General features: G+C 42.4%; 1 protein-coding gene across 1 annotated transcript in view; it reads left to right on the top strand.

Moving 5' to 3' along the window:
* Positions 1-12,082, top strand: part of gabrr2a (gamma-aminobutyric acid type A receptor subunit rho2a) — a gene marked incomplete at its 3' end in the record, with an annotated part of 90,371 nt that extends 78,289 nt beyond the window's left edge. The window contains exon 7 of the mRNA XM_079529008.1: positions 11,663-12,082. Within this exon, the coding sequence (XP_079385134.1) occupies positions 11,663-12,082 (420 nt within the window). The remainder of the gene's footprint in view (positions 1-11,662) is intronic.
* Positions 12,083-13,851: the final 1,769 nt, after the last annotated feature.

Here is a 13,851-nt window from a genome sequence, read left to right as displayed (position 1 = left end):
TGTGTGTGTGTGTGTGTGTGTGTGTGTGTGTGTGTGTGTGTGTGTGTGTGTGTGTGTGTGTGTGTGTGTGTGTGTGTGTGTGTGTGTGTGTGTGTGCGACTGTGCGCGCGCGCGCGCGCGCGCGTGTGTGTGTGTGTGTGCGCGTGTGTGCGTGTGCGTGCGAGAGACTTGCAGTCACTTCACGTAATTCATGCATTAATTTACTGTATTGGCTCAGTATGTCGATTACTTTGGTCTCACACAGGTGCAGATCATCAGCTGATGACAGGTGTAATCTGTGCAGTGTGTTTGGACCAGCTGCGTCATACATGAGACGTCTCATCTCCTCATCAGGACTTGTTTGGACAAGACTGGCCATTAGAGGCCTGATAACACCCATGACTCCAGTGTTGAATTGGTCGACTAAAACTAAGACGAAAAATGTTCGTCGACTACCTTTTTTCCACTGACGGAAACTAAATGGAAACTAAATGAAAACTATATGCTATGATGACTAAAACTAAGACTAAATATATTGACAATTTTGTCAACAGATAAAAACTAGACTAAAATGTTAGGAAGGGACTAAGGTGACCTTCACACCAGAAAGCTTGACTGCGATTAAAACGAATCCTGCTGCACATTGTCAGAAACTGTGCTTCGTTTGTCAGGTGTGAAGGCTCATTCGAATCCTAATGCGCATCAAAGAACCGCATTCTACTCTGAACAAAAACGGGGGTTTCGCTTCGCTTCCAATCGCACTTGATTTCGATTCGGTGCGGGTGTGAATGCAATCCGCAGCAAATAAAGGAAATGAAGCAAACAATGTGGCGGGTGAGGAGCTGAACACGGTTGGAGACGGAGAAGGCATATTTTACGCAGCGCAAAGATGTCCCGTTACCGTGGATAGACGTGGTCAAATGAGGAGACTGAAGCCCTGATCGAAATGAGGACGAGTACATTAATCAATTGCTTAAGAAAACACTGCAGTGTATAGCCTACATAATAGGCTGTCTGTCTGTGCGTGCCGTAAACATGGAGTGCTGTCACTGTGTGGGGACTGGGGAGTAGGGACTTTCATCTCGATAAACTTGTAAACATTTTGCGCTGCTGTCTGTTATATCAGTGCACTCAGCGCTGTGCCTCCATGCCCAAAAGAACAGTGCGTGGCTGCTTGCTTATAGTGAGAGAGAGAGAGAGGGGGGGGGGGGGGGGGGGATTAAGTCCCAGACGGCACGACACATGCACGCTATGAGTATAATTTTATCACCATAGATTTCACTGTGTAGGCTAGTTTATGAATGGAACACATTGATAAAGGTCCCCCCTGCTGCGTTTCCAATTGCTGCGGATGACAGTGTGAAGGCAAACCGCAGCAAATTAAATATGCAAGAATCCCAACTTCTCCGCCCATTCGCATCGAGTCTACCGAAGTATTAGGTGGGAATGTGACCTAAGAGATCCAGCATAAGTCATTTTACACTTGGTTGCATGCTGAAAATAGCAGATCTACAAGCTCACAACGCGTCACGCTGTGTCGCTATTTTCAGCAAGCGCAACATCAGCCTTTACGACGACATCAAGGCCCGCCAAAATACATTTGAGTCGACTAATTCAACTGTAGATTTAGTCGACTAAAATCTTATGATATTAAAGTCGACTAAAATCTTATGATATTAAAGTCGACTAAAACTAAGTAACACTATAACATTCCAGGCGACTAAAATTATGACTAAAACTAAATGAAAACTATTCAACAGACTATGACTAAAACCAAAACGTGCTGCCAAAAACAACACTGCATGACTCATGGCATTGGGCTTGACACAGGGTCTCTGGACACAGGGTCTCTGGACACAGGGTCTCTGGACACAGGGCTGGACACATAGGGCCTGAGGCCTGCCGTTTCCCTCGCTGGCCTGCATGTCTGCTCTGCAGAGAATATTAAAAGGGAATCAACGGTATTGTCACATCACTGGCCGGATATATATATTTTTTTGTGCTAGCTCCATCGCTCGTTATTTTCAGGACCAAAAAAAAGGGTGGGTGGGGGCTGGCGCAGAGAGAGGGAGAGCAAAAGGAAAACATTGGGAGGAAGAAAGGAAGATACAATTATTTACATTTGTGCACGTGGCATAAAATATAAAGCAGGCAAAGGTTAGCTGCCAAAAGTAGCAACATTTGCGTGTTGTTTTGAGCAGTGCAGCCACTCCTATGTACTGTCGTCTGTCCGTCCGTCTGTCCGTCTGACCGTATGTCTGTCTGTCTGTCCGTCCGTCCGTCCGTCCGTCCGTCCGTCCGTCCGAGCACGGAATGTGCTCATATGATTGGACATCATATTGTTGACATCATCATCATCAGGCGTCATCATTCTGATGAAAGGCACCGCTCACTTCACACGAGTGTGATTTTTTTCCTAGCTACTTCATCATACTACTATAGTCCGGCAGCCCCTGAGGTGGGGTGGCAAATTTGGTATATATAGTTTTAAATATATAGACCTAAAATAATAGCCTACATTACATTCATGAATCCAACTGCTGACCGGCTGTCAGCATTGGAGTCTGAAGAGGTGGGTTTTCAGACTAACCTGACTCCGCCAGATGGGGCAGCAGAGAGTACACTGGGTTCCCCCCTCCTGCTCCAGAGTTCCCAGATGGGAGCAGGAGGGGGGGACCCAGTGCACTCTCTGTTGCCCCATCTGGCGGAGTCAGGTTATTTTCAGACTACGGCCAAAAAGAAAATCCCAAAATGTTTACATAAGTCAAACCTGTTGACTGCAATTCGGAGGCTTGCAAAAGACCAATGCAAAGACGTTGATGTCAGCTCATCATAGGAAGTTTATCTGGAGAAGACAATATTTCATATATCCATCCAGTGTATAGGGAAACATACATCGTCTGTCACTTTCTGCATAATATAATAGTACGTCTCTGTTAAGCATCCAGTTTGACCGTAGCGTAAGCTTCTGATGTGTGTGTGTGTGTGTGTGTGTGTGTGTGTGTGTGTGTGTGTGTGTGTGTGTGTGTGTGTGTGCGTGTGCGTGTGCGTGTGCGTGAGAGAGAGAGAATTAATCTATTGTGAATTTGAATTTATTATAGAAAATCATAAAACATTTTCAATTGAAGACTAGATCAATAATTGAAGACTAGACTTAAAGACTGTGATTCCGTATTTCTTGTTAATTCCCTATTTTCATTCATCGGAAATGCAGAAAACATTTGTGCGACATGCCAATTGTTGCACTTTTATATTTATGTATCAACAATAAACATGGATATGATACTGTATGATTTTATTCAGAACAAATAGATATGTGAAAATCATGAAGCCAGCAGTGGTGGAAAAAGTACTCAATTGTTTTACTTAAGTAAAAGTACCAATACTACAATTTAGAACTACTTTGTTACAAGTAAAAGTGCGGAATTGAAAATGTACTTGAGTAAAAGTACAAAAGTATCTGCATCAAAATGTACTTAAAGTACTAAAAGTAAAAGTACTCATGTTGCAGAATGTCCCATTTCACAACGCAACGCATTGTGAGCTTGTAGATCGGCTATTTTCAAATGGCCGAAATGTATAGGGTTGAAGTGGTTAATGTATGTTTTCTATTCAAAATTTAAATCGCCAAAGTAACTAGTAACTAAAGTTTTCAAATAATTGTAGTGGAGTAAAAGTACAAATCGTGGCTCTGAGATGTAGAGGAGTAGAAGTAAAAGTGCTGGAAATTGGAAATACTCAAGTAAAGTACAAATACCTCAAAAATGTACTTAAAGGACAGCTTTAGTTTTTTTTCAACCAAGGTTCATGTTTTAGGTTGTTATTAGAGAAAGTAAAAGGTGAGTGTAATTCTTTTTTCATTTGCTGCTTTCTTTCGTTTTAGGGATTTTAGCTGTTTTTGACAGGGGGCGGGGGCATTCGAGCACGGGGATAAATATGTATTTCTTTACAAAATGTTATATTCTTTACTATAGTCCTACTAGACCCCAAGAAATTACATTTGGCCACAAAAGATCACGGGATCTACTGAATGTGTCAAACTGGCATATTGAGCCTATTAGACACACAGTGTGGCTTCCCCCCAGTAGGCTACCTTCACATTCAGTAGATCCTGTGATCTTCTGTGGCCAGATGTAATTTCTTGGGGTCTAGTAGGACTATAGTGAAGAATAAAAAAATAAATCGCTATAACATTTTGTAAAGAAATACATATTTAACAATTCTTCTACGTTCTCTAATATTGTTTAGACTTCTTGCAAATTAAGTAATGCAGATGTTTAACAATAATTTAACTCTTGAGCGAAAGATTTTGATGCTCTCCCTGCTGAGATCAAGATTATGTGGTCATCTCTCCATCATTTAGCTGGGGACCACCTCAAGGGGTATTCCAGGATTCCAGCCTGAGTAGTTAAGAAAGCAAAGCCATTTCTGCATGCAGGTTATTACTTCACAGTTTGTGTTTCCCTCAGATATAATAAACGTGTCTTTCCTATTACATTTTTTTTGCGGCAGAATGCCAAACATTTCATTTTCCCTCGAGTAGCCTATAGTGCAGGGGTGGGCAACTGGCGGCCCGGGGGCCACATGCGGCCCCCACATTCACTTAATGTGGCCCTCAGGTTAATGTCAGAATACTGATATATTATTGGTTTCAGCTGTTTACAATTCCACAACATGCAAACATGACTCGATTTAATTACTTCAGTCTTAATTAGTAGCTCATTGCTCAACACAAGTATATAAAGGCATTTGAAATTACGTACAAATTTTCATTTTCAGTATTCCAATTAAAAAATAGCAAAAATGTAAGATTTCAATTCGAATATAGCAAAAATAGCCGATCTACAAGCTCAAAACACGTATCGGCTATTTTTGCTATGACAGTAATATATATGTCGGTTTGCTACGACAGTAATATATGGCCCTAGGGAGTGAGTGTGGAAATATAGTGGCCCTCTCCATCGTCAAAGTTGCCCACCCCTGCTATAGTGGAAGATTAGTTCAGTGGTTGTGGGGTTCCATGGGGTCCTTGATGGGGTTCCATGGTGTCCCCAGACAAATGAGTAATTATAGCTCCAAAGGTTTAACCACTGCATTTAACAAAATCGATTACAACTAGCTTTGTGTTTTCACCGTTTGGCAGATCGAGCCGCAGTTTGGCGATGTTTTAAAACCGTTTATGTAATAGAAAATAGTGGGAGGTCTAAAGGTCTGAGGTCAAAAGTCAGAGCGAGACACAGACATTCGAACAATCTGAGAAGTAGGCTACGGTAAAAAAATATATATATATATATATTTTTTAAAGACTTCCTCTGAGATGTAGGTGAGCAGAAGTGTAATCATCTAAAAATGGACACACAAGTAAAGTAAAAGCACCTCAATATTGTACAATACGAGTACATTCACTCGGTTACTTTTACAGTTTACACCAACTGCTTGCACACCACGTCACTCTTTTGTGCTGCAGCAGGGAATCAGATCCCCCCCCCCCCCCGCAGTTCAAATCCAAAACACAAAAGTCGATTCCTGCACACACTTCTTACAGGGCTCAAGAACAGCCCTTGTGACCGGAACGTCTTCCACTGTTTTTAATAAATCAATGAAGAGGTGACATAAGTGTGCGTGTGTGGGAATGTACTTCTTTTTTTCCTTTCGGTCGAGGAGATTTAACCCATTCAGGCCTGACGTCGAAATTTAATTATTTATTTTTTCTAAATCATGACAATTTTCGGAAAGATTTGAGGCACATTTTAACGATTTTTCAAAAATAGCAGATCTACAAGTTCATAGCGCGCCACTCGGTGGCGCGCTATGAGCTTGTAGATCTGCTATTTTTCAATAGCTAAATTATAACATAATGTTTAAAACACCAAAAGGGGTTCCCACCCCAAAATGGGTTAATGGTTAATGTGGTTAAACGCTAACGTGACATAGATGCGTTCCAGGTCTCAATGGATTAAGCACATCTTTCCTGCCAGATATATTGTGTGGGCTGCATTCTCGTCTTTCTTGTTCTCCCCTCTTCGGCTGGAGCTTTTGAATTATGCATGAAGTTTGGAAGGACCGGCATTGTCGACTAAAATGTACAATACTGTTACCACACCAAGCGAGACGAGGCCTATGTATAAAATCGACTTATGCAGTTATAGAAGGACAAAACCTTCTGCCATTTGTTATTCAATTAACCCACTCTCCTCCAAAATGGTGTTAATGTGATTTCCAAGCTTATCCCACGCAAACGCGCTGGTGGTTTCACTGGTGGTAATATCGTCACCGTTGGGTAGAAAACGGGACAAAGGGGAAAACGCTCCACAGCACGTCCCGAACTCTTCTCCCGTCTGGCTCCAAAACTATGGAATGCATTTCCCATTGCAATCAGAACTGCAGACTCACTCCCAATCTTCCGCCATATAGTCTGAAAACTCACCTCTTGATTGATTGATTGATTGAAATATTTATTAACAGTTTGCAGAATTACAGTACATTTCAAGCACAAACTCAATACAAAGGCTGTTAACTGTGAGTGGACGACCCAATTAAGCATTACACTTGTTTCCAATAGGGTCCACCATGTTCAATTCATCAAAAACATTTAGAGACGTACAAATAGACACTTCTATATAGACAAAGAACAGAACAGGAATTCATCATAATGGAGGTAAAAAGGGAAAAGAAACATATACAGTGAGGGAAAAAAAAGGGGTGGGCGGTGGGGGGGGGATTCACGTTCAGCTCCGTTCATTTGTTTGTTTTCCTTGGAGGAGCTGCGTTGGGTCCCCAAGTCGGCTCCGTGGCCGTACCTTGAGTTGGCTGTGTGGCCGGTCTTCAGACTTCTTCAGACTCCATCTTGGCCCGTAGCACTTGCCGTAGCACTTGCACTACACTGCGTGAAAAGAGGAGTTAACGGGCAATTATGGGCACTAGATTTGCCCGTAAACCTCAAGTTTAGCGGGCATATACAGTTAATATACGGTAATATACAGGTGTGAAGGTACAATGCGGGGGTTTACCGGAGTTTGTTGGAAAGTTTAACGGGAGTTTCCTGTAATATACACATCCGTATTCCATGCTTTTTGAGCAGTGCTAGCCTCGATGACCTTACAAGCATTATGCAAAAGCTAAGCTTATGAAATTTAGATTTATATTTTAGCATTTTATTAGATTTATATTTTAGCATTTTATTAGATTTATATTTTAGCATTTTATTAGATTTATAATTTAGCATTTTATGTAGACGTAGCACGTACTGTAGCACTCTATAATGTATACTCATAGCCTCATACTCTAATCTACTGATATTAGGTTCTTAGCTTGCTTATGATTCTTGATGACTAGTTCAAAGTATTCGTCTTAATTATTCTTACTTAGCGTCTTATTACAGTTGGGTGCCACCGATATTGTCCCTTATCATTTGACCCATTTAGGCCTGACCTCAACATTTTAAAAAATCCTTCTAAATCCTCCAGTTTTCTGAAATAAATATTTTCACGATTTTTCAAAAATAACAGACCTACAAGCTCGTAGCGCGCCACTCGGTGGCGCGCTATGAGCTTGTAGATCTGCTATTTTTCAATAGCTAAATTATAACATAATGTTTAAAACACCAAAAGGGGTTTTGCGCAGATCACGCAAACCTCAGCAAAAAGAAAAGGACAATATCGATGGCCTCCAACTGTACCTAGTCACAGCTCTTCACCGAAGGGGAATCCAAGCTAATAGAAACTGCAGGCTTTCTAGTCCTGAAAAGTTGCAATGCGAAAATGGAAGCAAGTACATTTTTAATTCCAGACTTTTACCTGTAACGGAGAGTATACGACGTCTATATTGCAGTATTCATACTTTTTTTTTTTTTAAGAGAGAAAAACAAAATAGTACTTTTTCCACCACTGGGTGACCACTGGGTGATTCCCCATTTTGGTGGAGTAGTTGTAGAATGAGAACTTTCCTGTGTTTGTTCTGAATTTGGAGGGGGTACCAGACACTGTTGTATGATGATGAAGTATAGGGGTGGGCAACGATGGAGAGGGCCACTATATTTCCACTCTCACTCCAGGGGGCGACATTGCATATTACTGTTGTAGCAAAAACAATAGCCGATCTACAAGCTCAAGATCAGCTATTTTTTTGCTATTTTGAATTGAATTTGTTTTAATTATCCTGAAAATTTATATTTTTATTTCATTTCAAATGCCTTTATTTATGAACTAAATACAAATACATTGGACATGAAAAAATAGACAATAACATTTTAATAATACTCATTAATCTACTAATTTAGACTGACGTATTTAAATCATGTTTGCATGTTTGGAATTGTGACAGCTGAAATCAATAATCATTATTGTGAAACCATCAGTATTGTGAAATTAACATGAGGTCCACAGTGAAGGCGGGGGCCGCGTGTAGCCCCCGGGCCGCCAATTGCCCATGTATGAAGTAGTCTTCATACAAAGGTTTTTGTGAAACACATCTTGATGACATCATCAAGATGTGTTTCACCATGTTAATGATTATTTTCAGACCTCCAGTTCTAGGAAACACAGAATGGGGGAACTTTTTTTATTATTTCCACACAACAGCTCTAAGGTACATTAATGACATAGTAAAATGTTGAAAATGAGTGGAATGCCCCTTTAAGTGGATAACAAAACAATACAAAGAATAGGAGACAACAAGAGTTTAGTGGAACTGATGCGACACTGAACTTGAAAACAAAATACATAATAATGATGTGTGGGCGTGTTGGGAGGGTCATGCAGATGCCGTTTAACCCATTTTGACCTGGGAACGATTCTACAAATGTCTTCTAAATCCTGACAGTTTTCTGAAAAACCTGTTTCTAATGTCAGTTTCATGTCAAGGACCCCCAAAAATATATGTATTTGGCCGTTAAAAACGTTCACTCTGAAAGAATATATATTCAAAGATTTGCACCACATTTTTACGACTTTTCAAAAATAGCAGACCTACAAGCTCGTAGCGCGCCACTCGGTGGCGCGCTATGAGCTTGTAGATCTGCTATTTTTCAATAGCTAAATTATGACATAATGTTTAAAACACCAAAAGGGGTTCCCGCCCAAAATGGGTTAACCACTTGAAACCTATATCGTCTTTGTTCTGTCTTACAAAAAAGAACAGCAGATCTACAAGCTCACGCACGATTTTGGATCTGCTCTTTTCGGCAAAGACATTTAGCCCTATATCTTTCCCCTTATCCCTAAACGTATTAATTGGCAAAAGGGGTTCCCGCCCAGAATGGGTTAATCCCCTCGCGTACGTCTTTGTTCATAACTATACCTCTGAGGATTACACAGTGTGTTCTCACTTCTGTTCTGTCTGGTATATAGCTCAAATAACTTGAGCACGGACGTGAGGCTTCTCAGGAAACGTGGTGGGAATGATCAGTAGACTGCTCCGAAAAGGCCATTAAGGGCCTGATCAGACGGGATGTGTTTTAGCGGCTGGGGAGGTGTCATTTTATCATCTTAAATCAGAATGTGAAGTTTCTTTATTTTTTTACTGCTTTTACATTTTGCACTGTGCATGTGGGGAGTATACCCCTAGGAGGAGTATAAAGCTTCTAGGAACATCTCTGAATTCAGCTTGTGGCCCGGGGCGGCGGTGGCTCAGGGGTAGAGTTTCCGGATGGTAACCGCAAGGTCGCCAGTTCGAACCCGGGCTCCCCCAGAGTTAGTGTCGAAGTGTCCTTGAGCAAGACACTGAACCCCAAATTGCTCCTGATGTGCTGGTTGGTACCTCGCATGGTTTCTGCCGCCATCGGTGTATGAATGTGTGTGTGAATGGGTGAATGTAATGCACAATCTATGTAAAGCGCCTTGGATAAAGGCGCTATATAAATGCACCATTTACCCCTAGATGTGTCACATAGAATCTTTAGGTGGGCGTGTTTTACCCATTGCTGGCTGTCTGAATACAAAGAAATGTTTTGGCATGTTATTGCTTATAGCAGCTTTAAGTACTGTAATTAAGTGCATGTTTGAGGTATTTGACTTATTTAAAACAAATCTGATTCCAATCCGGATGTGGCACAGATCTGATACAGGCTGGATTTGGCTGGATTGGAGTTTATCTAAACAATATCTAAGCAGTTACTTTACTTGAGTATTTAGATTTTTCTCATCTGCCTATTTCAGAGGCATTTTACTTCGCTAAAATTATTTGATTTAGCTTTAGTTACTAGCTACTTTTGAGATTTAGACCTGCATGTTATTTTTCCCTACTTCGACATGCTACAGCGTCACGCAGAGATCTATACAAGCTCACAGCGCGTCATTTAACTGTTTGTTTTATATTAAACAATTATAAATATGTAACCAATGAAAAGCGTGAACTAAAGTTTGTGACTAAATAATAACTACATTGGATCCATTGCAATACCCAACTTCTTTCTTTATTTTATTTTATTTGTTTTTACATTTACTGAAAATTAACAGTTACAGTACAAGGTTTCTCCCTGACTCTGATGATACTACTGATGGTACTGCCTCCATTTCCAATCATATGTATCCAACTTATCCGTAAATGAATACGGTTTACCCGTGTCGTCATACTAAGATACTTTATGGAGAGAAACACTCTGGGCTGTCTGGATTTGTAATAATTGCGTGTAACTTTTATTAGACACATGAATAGTTGAGAATTAGATCATATTGTGCAGTCAGTGCTGTAGGCATGCTGTATAGCATAATATCATTTCACGGCTCATTTCGTCCCGCTCCTCGAATCTAACTAATTTTTAACCCATTCTGGGCGGGAACCCCTTTTGGTGTTTTAAGCATTCTGTTATACTTTAGCTATTGAAAAATCGTGAAAATTTGGTGCAAATCTTTGAATATATTATTTCATAGCGAACATTTTTAACTCAAATCTTTGCTTCTGGGGGTCCCTGGAACAAGAGATTGAGATTGGGGTCTGTGGCCAAATACAGATAATTCTGGGACTCCTTGACATGAACAAGTTTGAGCACCACTGACATAGAAACATAGGGTTTTTCAGCAAACTGTCAGGATTTAGAAGACATTTTTAGAATCGTCCTCAGGTCTAAATGGGTTAACTCACTCAGTGCCACAGGACGCCTAATGACGCCTCCCCCTTAATAACCAAGTCTTCATTTAATCAAATTAAGAGATTTGAACTTTACGCGTTAAAACCGGGAAAGAATGATCTGTCACTTTTTGATTTTTAGTGTTGGCTATTCAAGCTACAAAGAGCAGATCTACAAGCTTGCACATCTGCTATTGTTGAAATCTTCTGAAAGATATAAAAAATGGTTGAAAAAATGTTGAATAATTTAGAGGGTTTTTTAAGCATGTTTCAAGCATTATGTTATACTTTAGCTATGTTTCAAGCATTATGTTATACTTTAGCTATTGGAAAATAGCAGATCTACAAGCTCATAGCGCGGCACGTGCTACGAGCTTGTATAGGTCCCTGGACCCACATATTTTCAGATGGGGGTCGGCGGCCAATTACATATAATTCTGGGGGTCCTTGACATGAAATAGTTTGAGAACCACTGACATAGAAACATAGGTTTTTTCAGAAAACTGTGTAGGATTTAGAAGACATTTTTTAGAATCGTCCTCAGGCCTCAATGCGTTGATGACGTGATTGCCTTCGTATTGAACCGTTGCCCTCTCTCTCTCTCTCTCCCCCTATTCAGTCGCTGCCCTGCACGTGCGGCATCTCCCAGATGCGCACCTACAGTGAGGCCGACACCAACAGCCTGGCGGGCTACACCGTGGACCCCATGGTGCCCGAGGAGGACGAGGAGCCCGACGAGGACGCGCACCACCACCATCACCACCACCACCACCACGGAGGAGCCCCTCCCCACGCCACCACCACCACCAACACGGGGGGTGGTGGTGGCGGCACCGGCGGCGCCGTCCCCCCCGAGAAGCCCGAGCACATGGTGGTGCACCTGTCGGTGAGCAGCGAGTCCACCACCACCAAGAAGAAGCGGAGCATACCGAAGCTCAACATCATCCAGAACACGCACGCCATCGACAAGTACTCGCGCAGCATCTTCCCCGGCGCGTACATCTTCTTCAATCTCATCTACTGGTCCGTCTACTGCTGAGAAGTCTGGTCTGGTCTGATCTGGTCCGGATCGGATCTGGGTGGGATGGGATGGGGGAGAGGATGCCCTAGCTGCTGCTGCTGCTGCTGCTGCTGCTGCTACAACCCGTCCAAATGGTGACAACTTCTTCTTTATGGATTAATGGGTCAGAGAGAGAGCTGGCCGGCGGTGCTGATAGGACGATAACTATACAGCGGCCGAGGGAGGACGTGGCGGAACTAAGACCTTTGCGACGATCATGGTGGAGCTGCGGTTAATTTGGTTCTACGTGATCCAACAGACAGAAGCTCTTCCGTGTTGAGGAGGGGGAAAAAAAGAACAAACATCCTCAAGGGCATTCTTGTTTGCTTTGTTGCTTCTATTCGTCTTCTTCTCTCTCTCTATCTCTCTCTCTCTCTCTCTGTGTGTCTCTCATATGGCACTTTGATTTGCATTACTTCATTACTTTACTCTAATGGTGTCGAGACAAAAAGAAAACATAAAAAGGAAACCTGTAATAAAAGCCGGTTCGCCCACAGGCATGTGTCAGCGCCTCTGTCGTCGCTGAATTCCCTTTTCAGCTTTTGCCGTCGACAAACCCTGCAAAAAAACCTAAAAACTAAAACCTCTCTTCATCAACTGCTGTTTGAAAAAAGCTCTTTGTTCCTCATGACGACTATCTATACCCCCCCCCCCCCCTTCCCCCGAATTATGTGAGATGGAGTTCGCTTCTGCCGGGTGATATAAGAACAAACAAAAAAAATGCTCGCCGACTATCTTCAACTCAATTTGTGTTGTCGACAACGTGACAGTGCTTTCAGCGCACACTGAATGTATGAGGTATACACTTACTGATTTAAAAGTTGCTTTAAAAGGTGGCGTTTTGGGGCGTTGATGGAACATTGAGACGGCGCTGTCGCACGCACTTGTTTTCTATACGGGCGCTTCCCGGAGCAGCCAAACGATCCGGGGCAGTCGTCACGAGACTGACGTCGGTCTGTATAAACCAGCGGCTGCCAACATTTTCCGGATCAGGATCCACTTCTTGAAAATCTTGAAAGCGTCCGCCTCGGACCACCACGTCTGACCACTTAACGACGGCAGCTGTGCATTTTCAGAGCATGTTTATTTTAACGATCAAATCGATCGATTATGTGTTCCCGCTTTGATCAATGGAGCCCGCCGTAGTGTACTTCACATTCCTATCTATCGGTAATATCACTATGAACACACATTTTCTTTCCCAAGGTTTTAAAGAAAATATACCATTTTTAATATTAATGTTAATATCATTCAAATCGCAGTGTTTTCCTAATAAGGGCCTTTCTCGGCCCCACCCCTCTCCAATTGTTTATATTGTGTTTCGTTTCCAAGATGGCCGCAGCACCAGGAGGGGGTGGGGCGGAGGTGAGCGGGTGGGGTTGACATATGCCCTTGCTGGGCTGCGTTCACACATTCAAGACACCTGTCTTGTGTCTGTCTTGTGTCTGTGTTTAATGGCCGCTCCGATGCATTTCCAATGGAAGCCCGACCAAACATTTTGTTTGATGGGGGGGCAGAACACATCCATCAAATGTGTGTTCAGACACAAGTCAGGTGTCAGACACAAGGCAAGTATCTTGAATGCAGCCCAGTAAGGGCATATGTCGACCCCGCCCGCTCACCTCCACCCCACCCCCTCCTGGTGCTGCGGCCATCTTGGAAACTAAACACAATATAAACAGTGGGAGAGGGGTGGGGCAGAGAAAGGCCCCGGGGGGGGGGACCCACTTGCAATGTGAGCAGACTGG

The sequence above is a fragment of the Electrona antarctica genome (genome assembly GCF_951216825.1).
Source record: "Electrona antarctica genome assembly, chromosome: 18".
Taxonomy (NCBI): domain Eukaryota; kingdom Metazoa; phylum Chordata; class Actinopteri; order Myctophiformes; family Myctophidae; genus Electrona; species Electrona antarctica.
The sequence above is the reverse complement of the archived record's forward strand: the minus strand, read 5'-3'. Positions and strand labels throughout refer to the sequence as shown.